Source organism: Artibeus jamaicensis, unplaced genomic scaffold (assembly GCF_021234435.1).
Source record: "Artibeus jamaicensis isolate MK-2021 breed Jamaican fruit bat unplaced genomic scaffold, CSHL_Jam_final contig_558, whole genome shotgun sequence".
Classification (NCBI taxonomy): domain Eukaryota; kingdom Metazoa; phylum Chordata; class Mammalia; order Chiroptera; family Phyllostomidae; genus Artibeus; species Artibeus jamaicensis.
This window is the reverse complement of record NW_026521886.1, coordinates 4,761,032-4,788,092: the sequence shown is the minus strand read 5'-3', so window position 1 is coordinate 4,788,092 and position 27,061 is coordinate 4,761,032. Positions and strand designations below refer to the sequence as shown.

Genomic DNA, 27,061 nt, shown 5'->3' with positions numbered 1-27,061 from the left:
AAACCAGCAGCTGTCGGAGCAGGGTTGCACAGAAAAACTCGGTCAGACAGACTCAGGCGCGCGGAACCCAGGCGCAGGGTTGGACCTAGTAAGCGACTCAGCGAGTGACCTTGGGGAAACAGTGAGGGAGCAGGGCTGCGGGTTGACTGTGGTCGCGCTTTCCTGCGCAGATAGACAAGCAAGGGTGTGGGCAGTGAGACTACGGGACTGAGCAGGCCCCACGGCGAGTGGCAGCGCAGGGCACTGCCATTTCCCTGCTCTGACCTTGCCTCCACATACAGCAGCGTCATAACCCAGAGACCTGAGCGGCCCCACCCTGGTGAACCACCTAAGGCTCTGCTCCTCACCCAATGGCGAGAAACAGCAGAGGAGGTTGCCATTTCCCCGCTCTGACCACGCCCCCATATATAGCGTCACAACCCAGCAACCTGAGAGTCCAAGGTTCCGCTACTCATACTTAATGGGTGAGAACAGACCAAAAATGGCTTAGGAAGATCTCAAAGCCCCAGAGCCTATAAATCTAAGCGATGAAGAAATAGCAAAACTCTCAGATGCACAGTTTAAAACAGTTTAAAACTGGTGATCATGATCCTCACAGAACTGGTTGATTATAGCCACAAATTAGACAAATATATGAAGGCGAAACTAATTGAAATGAATGGAATTGCACAGGAAACCAATAGCAATGAAAAGGAAACTGGGACTCAAATCAATGGATTGGACCAGAAGAAAGCAAATAATGGCAAAAAACCAGAAAAGAGCGAAGAAGCAAGAATTCAAAAAAAAAATGAGGAGACTCTGAGGAACCTCCAGGACATCTTTAAATGCTCCAACATCCGAATTATAGGGGTACCAGAAGGGGGAAAGGAACAGCCACTAGTGGAAAACTTATTTGAACAAATAATAAAGGAGAATTTCCCCAATCTGGCAAAGGAAATAGACTTCCAGGAAATCCAGGAAGCTCAGAGAGTCCCAAAGAAGTTGGACCCAAGAAGGAAAACACCAAGGCACATCAGAATTACATTACTCAAGATTAAAGTGAAGGAGAGAATCCCAGAAGCAGCAAGAGCTAAGGGGACTGTCACCTACAAAGGAGTGCCCATCAGACTGTCAGCTGATTTCTCAAAAGAGACCTTACAGGCAAGAAGGGGCTGGAAAGAGGTATTCCAAGTCATGAAAGGCAAGGACCTACATCCAAGATTGCTCTATCCAGCAAAACTTTCATTTAGAATGGAAGGACAGATAAAGTGCTTCTCAGATAAGATCAAATTCAAGGAGTTCATCATCACCAAGCCCTTATTATATGAAATGTTAAAGGGACTTATCTAAGAAAAAGAAGGTAAAAAAACATGAACAGTGAAAGGACAGCAAACTCACAGTTACTAAGAACCACGCCTAAAACAAAAGCAAACTAAAAGGACAGCTAGATCAGGAGCGGAAACATAGAAATGAAGATCCCAAGGAGGGTTGGCAATAGGGGAGTGGGAGGAGGAGAAGGGGAAAGAAGGTACAGAAAATAAGTAGCATAGACAGTAGATAGAAAATAGATGGGGGGGGGGCAAGAATAGTATGGGAAATATAGGATCTAAAGAACTTGAGACACATGGTCATAAACTAAAGGGGGGGTAATGGTGGGGACGGGGGAGTAGGGTGGAGGGGAATGAAGGGGGGAATAGAACAACTGTAATGGCATAATCAATAAAAAAGAAATTTAAAAAATAAATAAAATAAATCTTTAAAAATTTTTTTAAATTAAAAATATTCTTTACTTTTGTTTAGTGAGTTTGAGGGAAAGTGGAAGTATGTGCATATGTTTAATCCAAAAGTGACCATTGAGATTTTTTTTCAGCGTAATTATACATGGATACTTTTAACATACTGATGTATCTTAATCCATTGCAGTCATTATTCTTTTAAAAAGATTTTATTTATTTTTAGAGAGAGGGGAAGGGAGGGAGAAAGAGAGGGAGAGAAACATCATTGTATGGTTGCCTCTCATGTGGCCCCCACTAGGAACCTAGCCCACAACCCAGGCATGTGCACCAACTGGGAATCGAACCAGCCGCCCTTTGGTTCACAGCCTGCACTCAATCCATTGAGCTACACCAGCCAGGGCCAGTTATTATTCTTATTAATGCTAAAATGCCCTGCCTTTTGTTAGTGAAAGCTTCTTTGAGTTGGCTTCTGTGTCCATTTGACCAACTTGTTAGTGTTTGGTAGTTTCCTTGCTTTCTGTCATAATAAGATGTTCCAGGATTGTCTTGTGTGTTCCTTCCCCCACATTCATAATCAACATTTCTCCAAGCTCACTTTCCTTATTGAAAAATAGTACTTAGAGACACAATAAAGGTACTGAGGACCCTTAAATATTTGGTATGCATACTTGAACAATAAAATCTAAAGATAAATTTCTTTTTTCTTTCTAAATAACACAGATAATTAAAATGCTTTCATTCTGCTTTCTCTGATTTTTTGTTTGTTATTCTCATCTAATATTTGATGTCTACCCAATTAGTCATTTTTATGATGGATATTTTCATTATAGTAAAAAAATGAACAAAATTTGCCCTCTTGATCATTTTTAAGTATACAGTTTTGAAAGTATAGGCATATTGTTGTGAAACAGATCTCCAGATCTTTTTAATCTTGCAAAATTGTACCCATTAAACCAACTTCCCGTTCTCCCCCTCTCAGTTCCTGACAACCATTCTACTTTCTGTCCCTATCACTTTGATTACTCTAGGGACCTCACAGAAGTAGAGTCATACAGTATTTGTCTTTTTGTGACTGATTTATTTTCCTTAGCAGAATGTTCTCAAGGTCCATCCATGTTACAGCATGTATCAGAATTCTCTTCCTTTTTAAGGCTAGATAATCCTATTGTATGGATAGAACACATTTTGCTTATTCATTCATCCATCAGTGGGTATTTCAGTGTCTTCCATCTCTTGGTTCTCATGAATATGCTACTATGAACATCAGTGTACAAATATCTCTTCCAGACATTGCTTTAAATTCTTTGGGGTATAGACCCAGAAGTGGAATAACTGGATCATATGGTGATTCTATTTTTAATAAGGGATCTACTTTCTCTGCATCCTTGCCAATATTTGTTATTTTCTGTTGGTTTTTTTTTTATAGTGGCCATGCCATTGGATGTGAGGTAAGATATCATTATGGGTTTGATTTTCATTTCTCTGATGAATGGTAATGTTGAACATGTCATTGTTGTTAGTAGTGAATGCTTATTTTGCTTTATCAACATATTTATTGGTTTCTTTGCTCATATCTCACATTCCCACGGCTTTCTTCTGGGTTTAATTACCTTCATCCTGAAATATTGGGTTGGCAAAATAGTTTGTTTATTTTTTTTTCATAAAATAAAAGACTTCTTCATTTTTTTCCAGTAACTTTATTGATTTGGATATTTTGAGTATGTCCGCTATCTCCTGTGTGGTATAACATCAATTATTCTCAATTAAGGTCTTGATTTGTTTGCTATCAAGTTCAAGTATTCTGCCCGACCATGGAGCATCATCCAGTGAGAAATCTCCAAGATGAAACTTCATAGACTGCTTTTGACATGTTTGATCAGTCACAGCACCTTCTCCATACACTGAACAAATTTTTTCTTTTTGCATTTCAGTTGTGTCTTAAACTTCCTTGAAATAATAAAGCATAACATACTGAAAATGTTGCATATTTTCTTCCATCTTCAGTATTAAAGTAGCTACAAAAATTTTCACAATTTTGATAAGTTTTTAAAATATATATGCTGAGATGACAGCTGTCACAGTACAATCTAACAGAATTGTTTTGTATGAAGTTAAAGACAACTAAGTGCTACTAGAGCCATTGTACAGAAAAAAAAACAAACAGACTTTTTTGCCAATCCAATATACCCTTTAGTAATTATTTTTGCAAAGATATCTCGGCCTTTATTTATGTAAAAATGCCTGTCTTTCTCATGTTTATTTTGTAGTTTTTAATTTTGATATAATTTTAAACTTACAGAAGGAATAGTACAAAGAAATCCATATATCCTTCATCCAGATTCACTAATCGCTAGCAATTTCTCAAACCATTTGAGAGCAAATTGAAGGCATCATTCCCTTTTGCTCCTACCCTAAGTATATTAGTTTGTATTTCCATGAATAAGATTTTTGATAACCACAGAACAATTATCAAAATTAGGACATTAACACTGACATAAAACCATAATCTATAGACCCTATTTAGATTTTATCAGTGGTCCAGTACTACATTTTTTAGCTTTTTTCCTCCTGGTTCAAAATCTAATCCAGAATCATGCCTTGCATTTGGTTGTCATATCTCTTTGGTTTCCTTTAATCTGGAACAACAGTTCCTCAGTCTTTCTTCGTGTTTAATGACCTTGACATGATCAAAGAGTAATAGTAGTGTATAAAAAATGATGGGGCCATACAGAAAACACATCTTCAGAAAAAGATAGGGAGAAAGTGCCCATAGTCTTACAGGTTAAGTCTTGCAAGTTAGAGCTTCAGTTTGAAGAATTTGATCCTCACAATCTAGAAAAAGCAATGCTGACTCACTGGCCTCTCCTATTTTACCTAAGATACCATAGGTTAGTGCTTTTCCCACCTTTTGGTGTAGTTATACATTTGAAACATAGTTAGGTTTGTTTTTGTTTGTGTCTAATTTTAGTTTCTTTTTCTCATCCTTGTTGATTTATTTGTTTTTACAAATTTACAAATTTTGAGTATGTAAAACAATACTGTGGTTCTAAATAACTAAATGATATACAAATGTATACTTAGAGAAACACCATTTTCCCCCATATCTCTTTTACCCCCACCCATTCCCCTTAGATAACCAGTCATAAGTTTCTGGTTATTTTTCCTGAGTTCCTTTTTATTGAAATATGCAGATGTATAATTTATTCTTTCTTTGTTACAGAAAAAAGGGCATACTATTTATATTTGAATTTGAAAGTCCAAGATTAAATGTTGGCAGGTTTTTTTCTCCTGAGTTCTCTCTCTCTCATTGATTTATAGATGACTATCTTCTCCCTGTGTCCTTATATGGTGCTTCCTCTGTTCATATCTATGTCCTAATATCCTTTTGTAAAAATACAAAAACAAAATATAAAAATGCAACAAAAACCCAGTCATTGGATTAGGGCTTTCTCTACAGACCTCATTTTAACTTATCTCTTTAAAGGAACTGTTTCCAAATACAGTCACATTCTAATGTGCTGGAAGTTAGGACTTGACTTTAACATATAAATTCAAGAGAGACACAACTCAGTCCTTAACAATATTCTTGCATTTTGTTTTTTCCCCTTAACAATATTTCTGCAAATCGCTTTATGTCAGTTTATGAGATCATGCTTTATCATTTTTTACAACTGAATAATAACTCCATTATGTTTGTGTACCACAGTTAATTCATCAAATTTCCTTCAAATGGGCATTGAGGTTGTTTCCAATATTCTGCAATTCCATTGCTGCAGTGAATAATGTGTGCATGTATTTTAGTGTTGTTGGGATGTATATTCAGAGTAAATTGTTAGAACTAAGATTGCATATGTAGTTTGTTAGACATTACCAGATTCCCAGTTTTCTCTCATTCTTATTCTTTAAATTTTATTTAGTTATTTTTCAAGTACAGTTTTTTGTCTATTTTTCCCATCCCAGCCCCCCACACCCCTTGCTCCCCACCTCCCTCCCATTTCCACCCCCCTTAGTTCTCATCCCTGTGTCCTTCCTATTTGTTCCTCCAAATCCCTCCCCCCTTTTCCCCTTAACTTCCCTTCCTTCTCCCCTCTGGTCACTATCCCCTTGTTCTCTATTTCAGTGTCTTTGGTTTTTTTTTTCCTGCTTGCTTGTTTGTTTTGTTGTTTAGCTTCCTGTTAAAGGTGAGATCATATGGTATTTGTCTTTCAGCACCTGGCCTATTTCACTCAGCATAATGCTTTCCAGTTCCATCCATGTTGTTGCAAAAGGTAGTAGCTCCTTCTTTCTCTCTGCTGCATAGAATTCCATGGTGTATATGTATCACAATTTTTTGATCCATTCATTTACTGATGGGCACCTAGGTTGCTTCCAACTCTTGGCTATTGTAAATTGTGCTGCTATGAACATTGTGGTGCATAGGTTCTTTTGGATTGGTGTATTAGGGTTCTTAGGATATAATACTAGCAGTGGAATTGCTGGGTCAAAAGGCAGGTCGATTTTTATTTTTCTGAGAAAATTCCATACTGTTTTCCATAATGGTTGTACCAGTCTGCACTCCCACCAACAGTGAACTAAGGACCCCTTTTCCCCACAACCTCTCCAACATTTGTTGTTTGCTGCTTTGTTTATGATAGCCATCCTGACTGGTGTAAAGTGGTATCTCATTGTGGTTTTAACTTGCATCTCTCTGATAGCTAACGATATTGAGCATCTCTTCATGTGTCTCTGAATGTTCTGTATGTCCTCCTTGGAGAAGTGTCTGTTCAAGTCCTTTTCCCATTTTTTAATTGGGTTCCATGTCTTCCTAGAGTGGAGTCGTGTAAGTTCTTTGTCTATTTTGGAGATTAAACCTTTGTCTGAGGTATCATTGGCAAATATGTTTTCCCATACAGTTGGTTGTCTTGCTGATTTAATACTGTTTTCTTTAGCCATGCAGAAACTTTTTATTTTGATGAGATCCCATTTGTTTATTCTTTCCTTTACATTCCTTGCTCTAGGGGACATATCAGTAAAGAAGTTGCTGCGTGAAATATCTGAGATTTTCTTGCCAATGTTTTCCTCTAGGACTTTAATGGTGTCACGACTTACATTTAAGTCTTTTATCCACCTGAATTTATTTTGGTGTATGGTGTAAGTCTGTGCTCAAGTTTCATTTTTTTGCATGTAGCTGTCCAGTTCTCCCAACACCATTTGTTGAAGAGGCTATCTTTACTCCATTTTATATTACTGCCCCCTTTGTCAAATATTAATTGACTGTAGAGAGTTGGGTTGATTTCTGGGCTCTCTGTTCTGTTCCATTGGTCTATGTGCCTGTTTTTATGCCAGTACCAGGCTGTTTTGATTACAGTGGCCTTGTAATATAGTTTGATAACAGGTATTGTGATCCCTCCTACTTTGTTCTTCTTTCTCAAAAGGGCAGCTGCTATTCGGGCTTGTTTATGGTTCCATATAAATTTTTGAAGTGTTTGTTCTATGTCTGTGAAATATGCCATTGGTACTTTAATAGGTATTGCATTGAATCTGTATATTGCTTTGGGTAGTATGGACATTTTGATGATGTTAATTCTTCCAATCCATGAACAAGGTATATGTTTCCAGTTGTTTGTGTCTTCCTTGATTTCTTTCTTCAGGGCTGTGTAGTTTTCTGCATACAGGTTTTTTACCTCCTTAGTTAGGTTTATTTCCAGATATTTTATTTTTCTTTTTGCTATATCGAATGAAACTTTTTTCTTTATTTCTGCTTCTGCTGATTCACTATTAGTATACAAAAATGCCTTTGATTTCTGGATATTGACTTTGTAACCAGCTGTTTTGCCAAACTCATTAATTAGTTTGAGCAGTTTTTGGGTAGAATCTATAGGATTTTCCATGTACACTATCATGTCATCTGCAAACAGTGACAGTTTTGCTTCCTCCTTTCCTATTTGGATGCCTTTTATTTCCTTTTCTTGCCTGATCGCTGTGGCTAGAATTTCCAATACTATATTGAATAGAAGTGATGAAAGTGGACAACCTTGTCTTGTTCCTGATCTTAGTGGAAAAGCTTTTAGCTTTTTCCCATTGAGTATGATATTGGCTGTAGGTCTCTCATATATGGCCTTTATTATTTTGAGAAATGCTCCCTGTATTCCCACTTTGCTGAGTGTTTTTATCATAAATGGGTATTGTACCTTATCAAAAGCTTTTTCCGCATCTATTGATATGATCATGTGATTTTTGTCTTTGCTTTTGTTTATGTGATGTATTACATTTACTGATTTGCGAATATTGAACCATCCTTGCATCCCTGGGATGAATCCCACTTGATCATGGTGTATGATCTTTTTGATATATTGTTGGATGCGATTTGCCAATATTTGGTTGAGAATTTTAGCATCTATGTTCATCAGTGATATTGGCCTGAAGTTTTCTTTCTTTGTTGTGTCTCTATCTTGTTTTGGAATTAAGATGATGCTGGCTTCATAAAAAGAATTTGGGAGTTTTCCATCCTTCTGGATTTTTTGGAATAGTCTGTGGAGAATAGGGGTTAGCTCTTTCTTAAATGCTTTGTAGAATTCTCCTGTGAACCCATCTGGTCCAGGGCTTTTGTGTGATGGGAGTTTTTTGATTACTGCTTCAATTTCTTTTGCTGTTATTGGTGTGTTTAGATTTTCTGCTTCTTTTTCACTGAGTTTTGGAAGATGGTATTTTGCTAGAAATGTGTCCATTTCCCCTAGGTTTTCAAATTTCTTGGCATACAGTTCTTCATAGTAATTTCTTACAATCTCTTCTATTTCTGTGGTATCAGTTGTAATCTCTCCTTTTTCATTTCTGATTGTGTTTATTTGTGTCCTCTATCTCCTTTTCTTGATGAGCCTACTTAAAGGCTTGTGTATTTTGTTTATCTTTTCGAAGAACCAACTCCTGGATTCATTGATCCTTAGAATTGTGCTTTTAGTTTCTATGTCATTTAATTCTGCTCTAATCTTGGTTATTTCCTTCCTTCTGCTTGCTCTGGGCTGTCTTTGTTGTTGTTCCTGGAGTTCTTGCAGGCGTAGAGTAAGGTCGTTTGTTTGAAATGTTTCTGTTTTCTTTAGGTAGGCCTGTATTGCTATAAACTTCCTTCTCAGGACTGCCTTGGCTGTGTCCCATAAGTTTTGGGTTGTTGTGAGATCATTTTCATTTGTTTCCAGAAATGTTTTGATTTCTTCCCTAATTTCATTCTTGACCCATTCGTTGTTTAGTAGCATACCATTCCGTCTCCATGTTTTTGGGTGCTTTGGGTTTTTTTCTTTGGTGTCAGTTTCTAATTTCAGTCCCTTGTGGTCAGAGAAGATGCTTGGTATAATTTCAATTTTCTTGAATTTTTTGAGGCTTGTTTTGTGTCCTATCATGTGGTCTATCTTTGAAAATGTTCCATGTGCATTTGAAAAGAATGTGTATTTAGCTTCTTTGGGATGAAGGGCTCTATATATATCAGTTAAGTCCATTTCATCTAGGGTGTTGTTTAATGCCGCAATATCTTTGTTGATATTTTGTTTGGAAGATCTGTCCATTTTTGATAGTGGGGTATTCAAATCCCCTACTATAATTGTGTTGCTGTCAATATCTTTCTTGAAGTCCTCTAAGATTTTCTTTATATATTTGGGTGCCCCTATGTTTGGTGCATATATGTTTACAATGTTAATGTCTTCTTGGTTCATTCTTCCCTTGAGTATAATGAAGTGACCTTCTGGGTCTCTCTTTATGGACTTTTTTTTTTTGAAGTCTATTTTGTCCGATATGATAATTGCTACCCCAGCTTTTTGTTCTTGTCTGTTTGCTTGGAAAACTTGTTTCCAGCCTTTCACTTTTAGTCTGTGATGGTCTTTTGTCCTGAGGTGGGTCTCTTGTAGGCAACATAGGTGTGGGTCATGCTTTCTTATCCATTGAGCTATTCTGTGTCTTTTGATTGGAGCATTTAATCCATTTACGTTTAAGGTTATTATTGATAGGTACTTATTCATTGCCATTTTTGTACCTGTGTTCCTCTCTGTCTCCCTCTTATCCTTCCTGCCCTTAAAGCAGTCCTTTTAGTATTTCTTGTAGAGCTGGTTTGGTGGAGGCATATTCTTTTAGACTTCTATGTCTTGGAAGCTCTTTATTTGGCCATCTATCTTGATTGAGAGCCTTGCTGGGTAAAGTAGCCTTGGTTGTAGGCCTCTGGTTCTCATTACTTGGAATATTTCTTGCCATTCTCTTCTTGCTTGAAGTGTTTCCATTGAGAAGTCAGTAGCTAACCTTATTGAGGCTCCCTTGTATGTTATTTCTTTTTTCTCCCTTGCTGCCTTTAAGATTCTCTCTTTGTCTTGGAATTTTGGCATTTTGATGATGATGTGTCTTGAAGTGGGCCTCCTTGGGTTCCTCTTGATTGGGACTCTATGTGATTCCTGGATCTGTGAGACTTTTTCTCTTATCAAATTAGGAATATTTTCTCTCATTACTTGTTCAAATACGTTTTCTATCCCTTGTTCTTCTTCTTCTCCTTCTAGTATTCCTATTATTCGGATATTATTACGTTTCATATTGTCTTGCATTTCTCTTAATCCCTCTTCATTGTTTCTGAGCCTCTTTTCATTTTCTTGCTCTTTCTGTGAGATGCTTTCTACCTTGTCCTCCAACTCACTAATCCTATCTCCCGCTTCATCTATCCTACTTTGGAAACTTTCTACTGTGTACTTCAATTTGGAAATTGTGTTCTTCATTTTCTCTTGTCTCCTGCTGATAGTTTCTATTTCCTTTTTGATGTGGCTGTAGTTTGCAGAGAGATCATTATAGTTCCCCTGTAGTTTCTGGTAGTTCACTGTGAGCTCTTTGTACTTCGTAATAACCAGTGCTTTGAATTCACTACCTGATGGTTGATCAGCCTCTAGTTCATCTAACATTCTTTCTGAAGTTTCTGCTCTTTCTTTCATTTGGGGATTGTTTCTTTGTCTTCCCATTGTTTGAGACTCTTGTTAGTCTCTGCTTCTAAGATTGATCTGTTCTGAAACCCTGGTTTTATGGTGTAAACTTTTGTGGTATGATCCTTGTGAAGTTCAGTGGTGCAGACTCCTTGAAGTTTCTTGATGTTCTTCATCTCCACCTACACTCACGCTGGTCATCACGCTGGTCCCTGCATTGGTCGCCTACCACTGCTGAATGTCCCGGCTCTAGTAGCCACCTCCTCAAGCACCCAGGCCCGTTACTACGGCAGCAGCACAGAGGCTGGGAATGTCCCGGCTCCCATATCTGGCTCTCTCTGCCGCCCAGGGCCGTCACAGGGGTTTGGAGTGTCCTGGTTTCCATACCTGACTCCCCGGCATCTAGTCCTGTCTCTATGGCAGTGGCACAGATGCTTAGAATGTCCCAACTCTCGTACCTGACTCCCCGGTGTCCAGTCCCGTCGCTGTGGCAGTGGCACACGAGCTGAGAACTTCCCGGCTCCCATAGCTGGCTCCTCTGTTGCGTCACAGGGGTTTGGAAAGTCCTGGCTTCCGTACCTGACTCCCCGGTGTCCAGTCCCGTCACTATGGCAGCGGCACAGGAGCTGAGAATGTCCCGGTTCCTGTAGCTGGCTCCTCAGGGCCCAGGCCTGTCTCTATGGTGGCGTCATAGGGGCCTTTGGTGTCCCAGCTCCTGCAACTGACCCTTCCGTTGCCCAGGCCGGTAGCTAAGGCATCGGCACAAGGGCCGAGAATGTCCCCGCTCCGGTTCATGACTCCTCTGTCTCCCAGGACCGTCACAGGGGCTTGGAGTGTCCGGCTTCTGTACCTGACTCCCCGGCTCCCAGGCCTGTTGCTCTGGTGGCAGCACAGGGGCCGTGTGAGACCCAGCTCCAGTAGCTGACTCTGCCGCCGTCTGGTGTTTCGGCATCAGTCACAATCTCTGGTCTTTTAATTTCATAAATGCTGGGTAACTGATGGTTTATTGTGCTGTTTCTCTATAAATCTGCCAGGATTTTCACCCATGAGTACAGGAGCTAGTATCAGCTCCATCTTACTCCGTTGCCATCTTCCCAGCATTCCCTTTCTCTCATTCTTATCAGAAGTTTATTGGGATTTTTTTTCCATCTACAGTGTCCTTTAACACACTTTTATGTTTTCTCTGTATTTAAAATCTCTGTTTTGCATTTTGGGTAATTTTCCAGCTCTAGCTTCCAAATTAGTAACTCTCTTCAGTTGTGTCTAATCATCTGTTTGACTCATCCATTGAGTGTGCAATATAGATACCTTTTATATCTTTGTAATTTCTATTTGATTCCAGATCTCTTTCTTCTTTTTTAATTTTGCCCTCTTCTTTCATCATGGCTTCTATTCCTTCTTTATTTTACCTTAAAAAAATCATCACCCAAGAAAATGCTTATTGATTTAGAGAGAGGGAAAGGGATGGAGAGAGAGAGGGAGAGAAACATCAATGAGAGAGAGGAATAGCAGTCGGTCTCCCCTTGTATGCACTCTGATGGGGGTCTCAACCCATAACCTAGGCATGTGTCCTGAATGGAAATGAAACCCGTGACCTTTTGATTTATGGGATGATGCTCTAACCAGCTGAGCCATACTGGCTAAGGCTTTAATTATTTTACACATACTTATCGTTTATCTCTTTCATATTTAATGACATCACATCTTGGCATGTCAGTTCTCTTGTCTGTTGAATTTGTGCTTTACTCCCCTATATTTCTCAGAATTTATTGTGATCTTATCTTGAACCCCAGGTTATGAAAGAAGTTCTATAGAGCAATTTCAGAGTACCTTCAGGAGTTCTAATAGTCTTAGAATAAATTTAATCTTATTTCTTGGCTTGGCTTTTTATACCGCAAAGGAATACAAGTTTAGAATCCACCCCTAGATGAAATATAAACCTGGGGGTTTTAAGTGATCTTAGGTAACTTTTTTCCTCCTACCCATGGACACAGGCAGATGGCATACCTCTCAGAGCTTCTCCAGGTGAGAGAAGTTTTTCAAGTCCCCATTTTATTGAAAGGGCTGCTCTTTGAGGCTGTATCCTGGTACTCTGCTCTAATTCTCTACCTTGCCTGGGTCAGGAGCACATTTCCTGTCTTCATGTGAGCATTGAAAGTCAGGTCTCCAACTGCTGGATCCTATATTTGGGTCCCGGATACCCAGGGATTACTGTGACCTTAATGCCTGCTTACTCTTGTGGCTTTGAGTTGCCTCTATTTCTGTCTCCTCTGCGTTTGAGGCTGGTCATGCTTTCAGAACATCTTCATTGTTTTGTTGTATTTTATCTGGTATTTCTATGTGTATGCAGCATAGAAATGAGAGAGAGGAATAGCAGTCGGTCGCACCTGGAGGTCTGTAGGGAAAAAACCCACAGTCCTCCTGAAGGCCAGGGTAGGAGAGCAGAGCTTTCATCAGTTCCATCTACTATATTGCCAAGTGTCAACATGATCTGATAGGTAAAGACATGTCCCTTCTTGTTTGCTGTAAGGACCATACCAGTGAATCTGGAGCCCCTATAGTAGGACAAACTGTGAGATTTGTGAGAAGGATCATCTGCTCAGGAGTAAGCAGAGAAGACAGCTTATATTCATGAGTGTATTGCACTTAAGATAAGTTGTAATGACTTACAATATACATCCAGAAAAACACACAAATATTGAAGTATATAGCTTGATGAATTATCTGGCTGAAGCCCACGCACCCATGATGACTATATCTTACTGAAAATATACTATTTATTTTGTAGGTAGGAACTGAGTGTTAGTGGCCTGGGAGAGAAGCCCTGGCTTTGGATTGGAATCTAAATAATCTGGGTTCAAGTCTTGGTTCTGCTGTTTATCAGCTCCGTGACCTTTAGCAAAGTATTGCACTTCTATAAGCCTCGGTTTCCCCATCTGAAAATGTGGGTATTAATCCTAACAGCCTGGGCTTACTAGATAATTGGACTCAGGAAAATGGGAGGCATGCATATGTGGTGGAGTATAGGGCTGTGGCATGGGAAGATGTACTGCTGGTGGCAGGAGAGTGGTTTTTTGTTTATGTTTTATTTTGTTTGCAAGCAGTGAGGCCGCTGGGTCACAGTGCATTCACCATGTATCCTGCTTAGACAGGTGTGGACATGCACCCACTCCCTATATATACACACGTGAAGGTGGTAAGAACCATTTTAGGAACTAGGGCTCTCCTAACTGCATATGTTGATCTCTAGGTACCAGTCTTCTTCCACATTCAAAACCCATTTGGGTTTTTGTTAGGCTAGCTGAGTGCCAAGGCTTGAGCCTAAATCTGGCACTTGCCACAATAATGAGGGACTTTACCCTGGTGGCCTTCAGATTGACATGACATCAGGGAAAGCTCATTAGCTCCGGTTTTAGCAGAAAGGAGATTAGGAGTGTCAGGGGTTCCAGAGGGATGTGTTTTCCTCATGGCAGACGTGGCTTACAGCTTCACAGCAGGGCATTCAAAAGAGCTGAGAAGCTGGCAGAGGGGTGTCTAGCTGGGAGCTTTGGAAACCAGGAACAGGGTATTATTGACTTCCCAGATACTGGAAGGAGAAGGCTGCTGGAGAGGAGCTGGGGGACAGGGAAGGTAGTGTGGGCAGCAGCCACAGAGCCAAAATGAGGGTCTTTTTCCAGGTGGGGCTAGGTAGGGACAGTGGCAGGCTGGGAGACAGAGGCAGGGTCTTGGCCTCCAGCCCCACCCAGCCTGAACTCCTGCCACTCACTGCATTCCTGCTCAGTGCCAGCTTCTTGCTTAAAAAGAAAATAATGTAATTACATAGATACAAGGTCAAGACAATCTAGAGTACAAGAGAGTGTAAGATGAGAAAGAAGACTCCTTATACCCCTGTTCTTGCTCCCAGCCCTGCTTTCCAGGGGGATTGGGTAACCATTTTAACCATTTCTTTAGTTCTTCTGGTTGCCACTACCATCATTAAAGTGCTGAGATACCTTTCTTGGCCCCCAAATTTGGGCTGTATCTCTGCAATGATAGATGAGAAATGAGAACAGTTAGACTGCTTTTCACCTTTCTCCCGGTCTTTAGTGGCTGCATGAATGAGAACATCTTTTGGCCCTTTACAGCCACATCCCAAAATATTCATTCTTTGCACTATACACATAGGCACCATGAACAGTCTTTCATACCCCTTCACATGTTACAAACCCCCTTCCTGGACTTGTCATCCTATGTGGGCATTTGCGTTCTCCCAGCTCACCTGTGAGTATCCCTGGACAGGTCCCATGGCCTCCTGATGGTACAAAACCAAGGTGGGAAGGAGCACCTGGATGTCTGTAGGGAACAAACCCATAGTCCTCCTGAAGGCCAAGCTTACAGTTTCTTGAGTAGTCCAGAGCATCCCCCTCTGTAATAGCCAGATGGTCTTTCCAAGTGTTTGACTGGTGGGTGGAAGTTGGAGGGGGGCTGGGACTAGAGGCAGGAATAATTAGAGCTGTCTTCCTCACTGAGCATAGGCTCTCTTTCTGCCCCTCTAGGAGGTGTTTCGGCAGCACTGGGGGCTGCAGCTCCTGGCCCTGGTGGAGGAGGTGCTACCCCGCCATGGCAGCAGCTACCATGGAGACTGGCACATCTCCCTGAGCAAGCCCAGTGAGAAGGAGCAGCACCTTCTGATGACTTTGGTGGGCGAGCAGGGTGAGCTGGAGGGGTACCCAAGGACAGGTATTGGCATAACTGGTGAGAGGGTCCAGGAGAGCAGTGGGAGGCAGGCCAAATCTGTAGAAGTTTCCTAAGGCCATGGGAGCAATCCTGCAGGACTGTGGGGAAGTGCGGCCAAAGGCTTTTGGATGTGCGCTGGGCTTTTAGGATGGCAAGATGAGGTGCTGCTTGGACTCCCTAATTTAGGGTCTGTGGGTACCAATAAGCTGGGAAACAGGAGGAGAAACAAGGTGGGAACACTGGGAATAGGAGGGGGAAGAGGTGTGGTTTCAGCACAGGTGCCAGACAGTTGTACTGTACACTTTATGGTGAGACAAAAAGGGGTGTGTTTAGAATTAGCTTTAAGGAGTTGTGGAAGTGACCTCCTGGTATCACAACTGTCAGTAGGAACTCACTAATTTTTCTTAATGAGTCAACCAGTGGGCAGCAAGCAGAGGAGAGTGGTCATGCATGCACCATGAGATCTGTATGGGGTCAGGAGCCAGGGAGTGGAGCTCTAGAAGAAGAAGCTCAGGTCAGAGGCTGTCCAAGGGGCCAGGAGTGTGCAGGGGGAGTGCCTCAGTGGCCAAGGCTGTGCTGCTGCTGATGTCTCCCTCCAGGAGTGGTGCCCACTCAAGATGTCCTTTCCATGCTGGGTGATATCCGCAGGAGTCTGGTGGAGGTAAGAGGGCAGGGATGAGTCCTTCTCCTGTTCCTTAAGGCTGTGGGAGCAGGGCTGCCTGAGGACAGGAGGGCAGCCTGCACCATGTGGTGCAAAGGAGCAAAAAAAAAAAATAGACTCTTGCTCTGTAGCTCTTCCTTTCAGGTCTCCCAAGACACAGTTCCCATGGGAGGGACAGAGTGTTTGAGCACTTAACTACCAACTGCAGTGTGCATGTGACAGCTAAGGGCAGAAAGGGGCCAAGGAGTGGGTGGTGATCAGGAGAGGACTCAGAGGGGAGGAGACCTCTGAGGGGCATATTGACAAGTAGGTGGGAGGTTTTGGGGTAGACAGTGGGGAAAAACACTATGTCTGGCCAAGGAACTGTTCAGAACCCTGGCGGGTAGGAGCATGTGCTGTGGCTCCAGAACCAGAGGAGAAAGCACAAGAGGCCTGGGCATTTCTTCAGAAACCATGGGAGTAGGCAGTGCTTGGCCAGCTGGGGTTGGGGGGTGGGGCTTAGGGCACAGCAGACAGCCAGGCCTTCTTGAGATTCACCTGACTAACATCTATCTGGCCCATCCTGGAGACCTTGGCTGAGGAGACAGGCTGACCACCCACAGAGTGGAGCAGAGCCATGGCTGATGGAGGGGCAGATCCACATTCCCTCCTGCTCCTCATTCCACATCCCTTCTTGAGGACAGTCATCATTTCTACTAAAATCCTTCTACTTACTGTGAAATTCAGTGATCTGTCATCAGTCTTCCTCCTTGAGGGCTGTGCAGTATTGGACAACAAAGATGAGCTGTGCATGGCTGTGGTCCTGCCTCCTCATCTACTACACACAAGGTTGAGGGGTGAATTCTGTGGGGGCTCTGGGTTTTTTGACTAGCTTATTGAATGCTTACTGAGTGCCAAACTGTACTCTGTTCCTTTACCACCACCCCAGGGCTTTTGAGCATTAAATAAGGCACCCTATTGAGTAATCTTGGTACTCCATTTAAGATTAGAGCTGAAGCCCAGGGAAGGGCAGTTAACTCCTCTGAGATTGCACAGCTAGTAACTTTGGAATGACTCAAGACTCAGGTCTTTCACCTTGATGCTGTGCCTTTACTAAGGGCTGTTCTGGTTATGAACGTTAGGGTGTTTGAACCCTGAGAGCTGGTAGGAACAGGCTGGCCTTGACATTTTTTTTATAGACCTTCCTGCTCCTTCTCCCAGCCCCTGGCTGTTCTGGCTTTAATGGATACTTCATACTGTTTGACATGGCCAAAGGCATGCCAGGCCTTTGGAAATATATTAGTGGGCAAATTTATCAAGTTCTATCAAGAAAAAAATTGACTCTTGATAACTTAGAGTCAATAGAGAAAAGTACTAGAAATACACAGGCGATTCACAGAAACCAAAGAAGAGCTGACTACCTGCAGAAAGGGGACTCCCAGCTCACTGCACCAGGTACCAGGAAACAACACCTTCACCCTGGAACCTGTCTTCTGAGGAGGGTATCTCACCTTCTTTGCTCCCTTTCTGCCTGGATGCTGATTTATGGAGTAAACATCTGCTGGGCTGGGTCAGAGCACAATGCCTCTGGGCCAGAAAAAGCAGGCCCACCCAAGACAACCAGCAATGCGGGAATGGGGCTCGGCAGGTAAATACCACTGGTGACCACTCCAGTGGGAAAAGGAAGGTAAAAGCTGGGGTTGGCCCATGATGTGGGCTGTCCCCAGCATCCCTTGCACTATCTGTGTCCCATGAAGAGCAGGTTAATACTAGAATACCCTACCCCCAAGGTGGAAGCTGTGTCTCAGGGGCCTGAGCCTGTGGTGGTGTGTGATGGAGGATGTGTGGCACGGGGATCACAGCTGCCTTTGTCCTTTTTTCAAACTGGTGGGACAGGTGTGGGGACTCTTTTGAGTTTGGATCATGACTGACAGCATGGGAGGGCAGTCTCAGTGGGGGTCAGAGACACAACTAGGAGGATTTAGAGCCAGACTTTTGTCACAAGGTCAGGGTCAATCACAGCCATGGTGGGGATGTTAGGGGGAGGCAAGGAATGGAGATTTGGGTAGAGAGGCTTGAAGCTGCCCCCAGGTAAACAGGGTGGGCATAGGGCAGAGAGAATTACTCATGAACACAGATCCAGGCCCCTAAGGGAGCTTCAGGAGCCAGGAGTGTGCTGCTCCTCCTCACAGCTTGTCCCTGTTCCTAAGCTCCCAACCCCATGGCCCCATGTTGGGGTGGGAGCCATGGCACCCCAGGACCTCAGCTGAGGAGCCTGGCCCCTTCCAAACCCAGATTGGCATCCAGAACTACTCCATGACAAGTAGCTGCCACGCCCGGGCCAGCCAGGTGCGTAGTGACTACGGGACGCTCTTTGTGGTGCTGGTGGTCATCGGTGCCATCTGTGTGATCATCATTGTTCTGGGCTTGCTCTACAACTGCTGGCAGCGCCGGTTGCCCAAGCTGAAACATGTGGTGAGTGCGGAGGTGGGTGGGGCAGAGGTCCTGGGCTGGGGACAATGCTGGTGGAGATGGAAGTGCCCATCAACTTGTCATCTTTATCTCATGTGGGCTGGCAGTAGTTGCCCTGGGATGGAGTGCTGCAGGTGAGGCTACCTGTCCAATGTTTGCATCTCAAATGACCTTCTGTGTAGGGAACTAGCCCCAACCACAGGAGTCCTTCATGGCACCAACCTGTTCTGGGGCAGAGTAGCCCTGCAAGGCCTGAGCTCATCTCAGGAGTTCTCACCAGAGAAGCCCTAGTTCAGCACTGCCCAACAGTCAGAAAATAATCCCCACAGAGGAGATAGCAGGGCAAGATTCCCATTTTTCCCAGGAGTCCCATAATTTCTCTTTATAAGGAGGCTGTTGGGAGGGGTCAGCCGGTGTTCTGGAGGCCACAGGCTTTAGTCAAAGGATCAGTAGAATTATTTTAAGAAGGAGTTGGGCTGTGGAAACATAACAGAAGGAAAGTGCCATCTGTCCAGGGTCCTTGGGGTTCCCTGTATAGGGCTTTATAGACTAGGGAAGGCACAATGAAGTGACTTGTTCAAGGTCACCAGCTGGGTCGTCTGGGCACTAACGAGCAACTGGTTGGTTGGTCAGAGGCGGGGGGGGGGGGGGGGGGGGGGGTTGGGCCGGGGTGGAGGCCCTAGCCCAGCAGCCTGGTCCCGGTTCACAGTCTCACGGTGAGGAGCTGCGCTTCGTAGAGAACGGCTGCCACGACAACCCCACGCTGGATGTGGCCAGTGACAGCCAGTCGGAGATGCAAGAGAAGCATCCCAGACTGAACGGCGGCAGGGTGGTCAACGGCCCGGGGGGCTGGAGCGTGCTCATAGGGGGAAAGCGTGACCCAGAGGACTCCGACATGTTCGAGGAGGACACGCACCTGTGAGGAGGGCGTGAGCCCACTGCATCAGGACAAGCAAGATGGACTGGGACGCACAGTAGCGTTCCCTCCCTCCTGACCGCCGCTCCCCCACAGCCTGGTTCCCCCCACAACCTGGTCCCGGGTGCTGGCTCCTCCCGCTTCCCCCTCACCCCACGTAGCCTCGGAATAATCCTCCACACCTGATGTCCTGAGGGGCCGGCCCCGGACCCCCCATTAAAACCGCTCGGAGCCCACACCGGGTCCAGTCCCTCTGCCTGCCCGACTGGTTTTTGCTGCGGGGCGGGTGGGGCTGTGGGAACTTGAGGGTGGGGTGAGCGGGAGGGAGGAGTGGGGCCGCAGGTGTCTGTTTATGTCCTCGGGAGCGTCAAAGTTGCTGCCACCTCTGCTGCCTGTGGCCAGTTCACGGGTGCCCGCTCGACAGTGCCGTAGATTCCAGAGCCTTCATCACCAGCTGCGGGAAGGGGGACTTGGGCCTATTGCAGTGAGGACCCCGCAGCCCTGAGAGGGTGCCTTCACCCTAAGAGTGCCTTCAGCCCCTTGCATTGCAGGGGATGGCTCCAGGACAAGTTCATGCGGCCTCTGCACCAGCACCTTTCTCACCACAGACCACTGGCAAAAGGCCGCCGGGGGTCACAGTAGCCTTACAGATGGGAGTGTGGGGATAGGATGGTCCCAAAGGACTTCTTGGAGGAGAGGACTGCTGTGGAGCCCTGGAGAACAAGTGGGAGGAGAGGAGGTTCACCCTCTGAGTACTGGAGGCTGAGGTCAGACTAGGTGCAGGCCTGGGACTCCTGATCTGTTTCCTCTCCCTGATGCCTGTGGACCTGGTGTTGGGAAAACATGGGCCCACAGTCAGCCTCTGGTCATCGGAGATTAGGAAATTAATTAATGCAGCTAAAGCACATATGGAGCTGAAATCACCATCTCCATGGCTCTGGTGGGAGTGGAGAGGGGGCCCTGTTGGGATGTGGGGCACCTCTTTTACTTGGCCCTTCCTTCCCCATTAGTTATTCCCACAGCTCCCCTGGGCCACTCTCTCTCATCAGGTGCCACCTGGGAGTTAGTAGATAACTCCCAAAGCTGAATGCTACTCAGCATCCCCTGGTCCAACCTGGACACCCCTCAAGGCTGCCCTTCTCAATGTTGGCTCCACCACCATCCATGATGATGTCCTTGCCTCGACATTGCATCATCTGTTGTACCTTTCTCCTGACTTCCACCTTCTAGAATCTCTACTTCTTTGCATACTTCCACACCACCAGGATGCCTATAGGCAGCTTCCTCCTTGGCCTCCCTGCCTAAAGCCTCCCTAAGTCACCAGAGGGTCCTGGCTAAAGCAGAGCCCCCATCACCTCCTCTCTCCAAAATGCCTTCAGGCCAGAGTCTCAGCCTCTTCAGCTCTAGGTCCTGGCCTCTGATGCTCAGGATCTGTCTTTTATGTTCTCATCTCCACACCGTCTGTGCTGGTCTTTCTGTCACCTGCCTTACCTGGGGGAGGCTTCCTTCAGCCACAAAGAATGTCTTCCCTCCTACTTCCATGGATCTCCCCTCCCAGACTATGAGCCTGTACTGACCCAGGCTCTGACACCTGCCCCCCCGCCCCTGCCATCCAGGTACCTGTTGCAGCAGTGAGATGTGGATGTGAATGTATGTGACAAGTGGAACACCATCCCCTTGTGAGTGTTAGCTGGGTGGGTGTTCAGCGTAGAAGAGGCTGCTGCTTGAGTCCTGGCAGCTCCCTCCCAGTACTTCTTCCTTCTCCACCTCAGGTGGAGCTGAAGCGCTGGCACTCTACCTTCTGGCCATTGGTGAGGGAAGGCAACAGGGGCTATGGATGTTTGTGTACATGTGTGCAAGTGCTATAAGGCATGTGTACACGTTTGCAAACAGCCTTGAGTCCTTTCTTTTCCTCATTGCACACCCATTCAGCAAGTACTGTTAGCTCTACTTTCAGAACCTACTCTCTGCTTTGTCCACCTTGCATCTCTGCTGCTCCTGCCTATTCCAGCTACCACATCTGTCCCTGGACCAGATGCAGTGCCAGCCTTCTCGCTGGTCTTATGGCTGCCTCTTCTGCTCCATCTACAATCCTCTGATGGCTTCTTAATGTATTTAGTGTAGAAATGGAATGCCTTGCTTTGCTTGGGAGTTGCTACATGACCTTCTCTCCCTCTGGCCTCTCTTGTTTGGCTCTCCCATGTGCTCCCTGTTCCAGCCATACTGGTCTCCTCTGTGCTGCTACAAGTTTGTGCTACCTCAGGGCCTTTGCACTTGCTATTCTTCCTGCTTAGACTGCTTTTTCCCAGATCTTTGCATGGCTGACTCACTTCATTCAGGTCTCTGCACATTGTCATTGCCACAGTACCCTTCCATGGCCTCCCTCTGTGGTAGCCGCTGTCACTGTCACCCTTCATCTTTGCTTTGTTTTTCTTCATAGCACCTGCTATCATTTGTTAATATGTTTATTGTTCTTCTACTCCACTAAATGTCACTTCAGTGAGAACAGGGACCTGTCAATGGCAGTGTCCTCAGTGCACAGAACCAGGCCAACCTCTCAGCCTACTCTGTTTTGTGTAGTCTGTGGTATGTGTGAGTGAATATGTGTGTGTGAATGTACAGGGCTTTGCCTGTGTGCCTAAGCCCTAGGGTCAGAGTGGGCCCAGGGTCATTTAGGAATGTGTCCCCAGGGTATATGGATCCTACATGTGAGGAGAAGAGGAGGAGGACGGAAATTAGGATTTCCCCAGGCCCCTCCCCAACTATATAGCATGCAGCCCCATGGCCCCGCTGCCCCCAGGAGCCCACTGCAAGGCCAACACCTTCCAGGATGAATGCTGCTTCTATGGGGCTGTAAGTGATACCATCCACCAGGGCCCTGCAAAATTAGAAGCAAGTGACAGCCTCCTGTAGGAAGTGGGACTACTGTGACTACTTCCTACAGTAGTGGATAGACACAGGGCATGCGGATGGCCTTTGCCCAGTGGGTCTGAGGTAGGTGTGGCCTGCATAGGGCTGAGGGCTCTCCTACAGGATGGAAGGGGGGACTGGAGTGGTGTGACTAAGGAGAGGTGTTCTTCATGGTACACAAGAAGCCCTTCTGAGCCCATCACTGTATCATGGGTGCATTCGGTGCCTACTTCACCAACATACTGGACACCAAATGGAAGGGCAAGAGCATCATGGTCCTCAGGAACCCACTGGTGCATCCCTCTCTGGGGTGGGGTAGCAGAGGGACAGCAGGGGGCTTGTGCTGGGCCATACTTCTAACCTTCCTTCCTGGCTGTCTCTTCCTGCAGATCAACCCCGTGGCCTTTGGGGCCCTGCTGCAGTACCTATACACAGTGATCCCTGACCCACAGGCCAGGGTTGAGCAGGCAGTGCGGAGGCTGTGTTTCTGTCCAGGAGCAGACCCAGTTGTGGCCTTAGGCTTACCTTTTACTGCCTGGTGCTTTGTTCCCTGCAGTGTGAGGCAGTTCCAGTTGCCTTCTGGGTTGGGTTGGCAGACAATGAGTTGGTGTATCTGATGAGGAAGAGCTTGTTTCACCCATAAACTTAGCTCCCCTCCCATCTGTTCTGGGACCTGTAGAACTCAGGCACTGGCTCTTATGGAGAAGTCAAAGCAGCATGTAGGCCCACAAGTCCCAATTCTGCAGCCAGTTGGCTGAGAAGGAGGGACCACCTATGAAACTTTACATGCCAATGTAGTATACTGTTAATGGCCCCTCTCAGGCCCTGAACTTCCCACACTGCTCCCAGGCCACCTGGAGGTCAGCGTGGAACACAGTGACTGTTGAGTGCTTGGCCAAGCATTGCCAGCTATTGGATCAATGACCTGGAGGCCAAGTGCAAGGTAGTGTCTGAGTTGGTGTGTCTAGGCTTTGGGATCCAGGGTTTTGGGAAGGAACTGGCAGAACCAACCTAACTCACTGAAGCTGTGTTGTTTCCTCAGGCACTTACAAGTATGTGAAGGTTCTGAGCATCAGGCTCCCCCACCAGAGGACTCCTGGCTCTGTGAGGACCTGGTCCTACTGGCTGTCTGCACCCTACCCCTACCCCTACCCCTTTTCTGAGCCTAGTTGTACACTGTTGTTTCTCTTGTATTTAAATATGCAAACAGGGTGGCAGTCCATGCCTCCAGGATCAAGGCAAAGTAGGCTTTTGGTGGAGGCCAACCTCTCTACCTTCTCTCACTTGCTCTAATGGTATCTCCTCTTACATTCTCCAAGGTGTCTTGGGGAGTTGCCCTTCCTTTTTCCTGATGTCTTCAAAATCTTTCCTAATATTTGCTTCTGAGTGGAGGGCTACAGCTGTCTCTCTCACAAGGTGATATTCAACCCCCTCCCTGCATTAAGCCCTGGGCCAGCTCCTCTGGGCACAGCCCTGGCCCTGGCCTCCCCTAAGCCTAGCCTTCCCCAAGCCTTCTCTTCTGGCCACAGTGACTACTTCCAGGCCCTGTTGGATGACTACTTTGGAGAGAATGAGGGACTGGAGACCATTGGTTACCTTCCAGCCATCACCCTGAATCTGGCCCTGCATCTTCACCCATGCGTTCTATCTACTACACATACAGCAGCCACCCCAAGGTGCAGGCTGGGGTGGGCTGTGTGTTCTGTGCCAGGGCCAGGAGGCACGATGGTCAGGACAGGCACACAGCCCATGTCACTTTGGGGCTTTAAGGGTGTACCCAGGTCCTGACTGGCTTTGAGAGGCAGGTTTTCCATGTGGCTGGAGAGGGAGTGTGGGGCCCATTTGCATTTTTCTTTTAGGTGGAAGAGCCCTCAGTAGGTTCTAGAACTGGAATGAGTGACAACACCCATGTCATGAGCACATGACACTTGGGGACAACTCAGCCACATAGGGTCCCCAACTTCTTCAATGAGAGGACAGTAACCCTGGATTCCCACAATAGTGAGCATCTCTGAGCCTCCTGCCTGTAGTTTACTGCAGACTCCTGGGGTTCTTTATCTTCTGTCTTCTGTTTTTTCACTGCCTCCCTCTATCTTCACCTGCTCCAAGGCCTCCCTAACACAAGGCAACATCGGTGGCAGCAGATAGTGCCAAGAGTGTTCTCTACCAAGGTATGTGTGTGTTTGTAAAGGCCATTGTACATATGGCAATTTCTGTAAGAGAGAAGTTTGTCTGCCTTTCATGTGGAGGTGAGTATACCTGGGCAGGCAGCTTGCTGGTTATTCATTCCACTTGGGCTGCAGGCCATATCTAGCCTGTTTGTCAATAATTTTTTATGAAAACTACAACTACACCCATTAATTTCTGTACTGTCCATAGCTGCTTTTACTCAATGGCAAAGCTGAGCAGCTGTGACAGAGACCCTGTGGCACACAGTATTTACCACATAGCCTTTTAGAGAATCCCTCCTACCTCCTTATTTCATTTCTCCTGTAGTGTAGTCAAGCTCTCTGGACCCTGCCACCCAGCTTCCACCTTGGCCAATCCTGACCCCAGGAAGCTTTGCCACCCAGAGGGCAGCTTCTTAATGACTCAGAGCAAGGACTTGGGCTCCAAATCTGGTTTAATTCTGGGTTAGTCCCCCACAGAGCTGTGAGATCTTGGGCTAGTTACTCAACTGCTTTATGCTTCAATTTCCACTTCTAGAAAATGGGGGTGCTGATAGTTGTTACCTCTTAAGGTCTTGTGTGGTTGAATGTGCACATTGCAAGTACAGTGCCTGGCACAAGTAAGTACCATGCACATGACCTGTGATGGGTTGGCAGAGGTCCTGTCAGCTCTACATTCAGCCTGCTTCCTGTGGCCATCCAGAGTCAGGACCAGAGCTGAGCACATAATCTCTTCCAGCACAGGGTACAACTATGGCTATGCCCTAAATACCACAGTCTCTATAGGTGGGAGGGAGCTAATAAATTGTTACTTCCCCTCCATTAGTAGGGTCTCTGCCTTACTTTTACCAGAAGCAACTTTTGTCAGTTTTCTGGCAGCCTTTTAAGGCAGGCATGATTGTCTGCAGCTCACAGGGCAGCTAAGACACAGAGGTGAAGTGATTTGCCCAAGATGCCACAAGTAGAATTTCCTAGCTCATGTCTGTGTGATTCAGAGCTCAGGCTTTGCTTTGCCTGAGGCATGGGAACTCCAGGTTCTTCTGTCCCTTTTGGTCCCATTTATATCAGTGGGGATCTAGGCCAGGCACCTGGCATGGGTAGGGAGCGTCTGCTCTGCTTGAAGCCTCCAACCTCTCTCCCCAGCAGGTCCCAACCTTACAGCTGGGCCCCTGAGAGGTCTTGGTGACCTCGAGGTGCACCCTTCCTCACCCTCATTTCACTACAATTGCCCCCCCCCCCATTGCAAATGTGGCTTATGATATGCTGAAGATGGCTAACATATACCTATTGCTGGGTCTGAAACAACTGTGTGACTGCAGTCTGGCCCAGCTGCTGGATGAGGATACCATGGTCGGCATGTGCAGGTGTGTGGCCTGTGGCCAAGCTATTTTGCCTGGTAGGCTTTGAGGATCAGTGCAATGAGTACATGGCTAAGGTTATCAAGAAGGTGGGCTGTATACGCTTTGGTGGGTGGGGGCAGGCAGTGGTCAGTGGTGGGCAGCAGGCATGCCCTGAGCTAGTCTGTTCACAGCTGGTAGAGTGGAAAGAGTTCTCAGAGGCTGTGAGGGAAGATGTGGTGGCTCTGGTGGTTGGCAAAAGCTGGGGTCTATCCTGCTGATAGATGATATCCGCTTCTACATGGCCAGCATGGTATAGATCTACAGCAACATTGAGGTGATGCAGCAGCAGCTACATGCCCTTGAGGGCCTGCTAGTGTCTATTGGCCTCAACTGCTGACTGTCACTGGGTTAGGGGCTCCCTGTGGACTGCACATGTGGTCTGGTCAACCATGTGCTCCCTCGTATGCTTGAAGACCCCAGGGAGGGTTACCTAGATATAAGCTTCCTCCCCCAGTTCACAAACCAGCCCCCAAGGCCTTGGGTTGGGCATCACTCAGGGAAACTTGGAATGGGATCTCTTAGCCTCCCTACCCCAGGACCCTCTCCCCATCCTAGTCTGGCTCTCCCTGGCTTCTTGCTTCCTAAAACCATGTTGCCTTCTTTTTTTGTGTATTTTATTGATTATGCTATTACAGTTGTCCCATTTTCCCCTCCACTTTATCTCTCTCTGCCCAGCACTACCCCTCCTTCCAGCATTCTCCCACCTTAGTTCATAACTATGGGTCGTACATATAAGTTCTTTGGCTTCTCCATTTCCTATACTATTCTTAATCTTCCCCTGTGTATTTTGTGCCTACCAATTATGCTTCTGATTCCCTGTATCTTTACCCCCATTCTCCCCAACCTCCTTCCCGCTGATAATCCTCCATGTGATCTCAATTTCTGTGATTCTGTTCTTGTTCTAGTTGTTTGCTTAGTTTTTATTTTTGTTTTTTAGGTTCAGTCGTTGATAGTTGTGTTTATTGTCATTTTACTATTTTCATTTGTTGTCATTTATAGTTTTGATCTTTTTCTTTTTCTTAGATAAGTCCCTTTAACATTTCATATAAGAAGGGTTTGGTGAAAATGAACTCCTTTAATTTGACCTTATCTGGGAAGCACTTTATCTGCCCTTCCATTCTAAATGATTGCTTTGCTGGATAGAATAATTGTGGATGCAGGTCCTTGCCTTTCATAACTTGGAATACTTCTTTCCAGCTCCTT

At 45.5% G+C, this 27,061-nt stretch overlaps 2 protein-coding genes across 2 annotated transcripts in view; both read left to right on the top strand.

The window, feature by feature from the left end:
* PODXL2 (podocalyxin like 2) overlaps positions 1 to 19,582 on the top strand; it is a 55,510-nt gene extending 35,928 nt beyond the window's left edge. The window contains exons 5-8 of the mRNA XM_037135066.2: positions 15,172 to 15,328; positions 15,952 to 16,013; positions 18,288 to 18,467; positions 19,174 to 19,582. Coding sequence (XP_036990961.2) covers positions 15,172 to 15,328; positions 15,952 to 16,013; positions 18,288 to 18,467; positions 19,174 to 19,386 — 612 coding nt within the window. The 3' untranslated portion in view covers positions 19,387 to 19,582. The remainder of the gene's footprint in view (positions 1 to 15,171; positions 15,329 to 15,951; positions 16,014 to 18,287; positions 18,468 to 19,173) is intronic.
* On the top strand, positions 19,422 to 26,195 carry ABTB1 (ankyrin repeat and BTB domain containing 1). Its single transcript, XM_053670280.1, is given in 17 exon segments — positions 19,422 to 19,438; positions 19,754 to 19,864; positions 20,997 to 21,059; positions 22,158 to 22,242; positions 22,244 to 22,352; positions 22,450 to 22,583; positions 22,680 to 22,722; positions 23,137 to 23,174; positions 23,176 to 23,207; positions 23,209 to 23,244; positions 23,736 to 23,903; positions 23,905 to 23,966; positions 24,997 to 25,078; positions 25,652 to 25,820; positions 25,822 to 25,905; positions 25,990 to 26,047; positions 26,050 to 26,195. Coding segments are annotated over 17 exon segments (1,437 nt in total).
* The last annotated feature ends 866 nt before the right edge of the window (positions 26,196 to 27,061 follow it).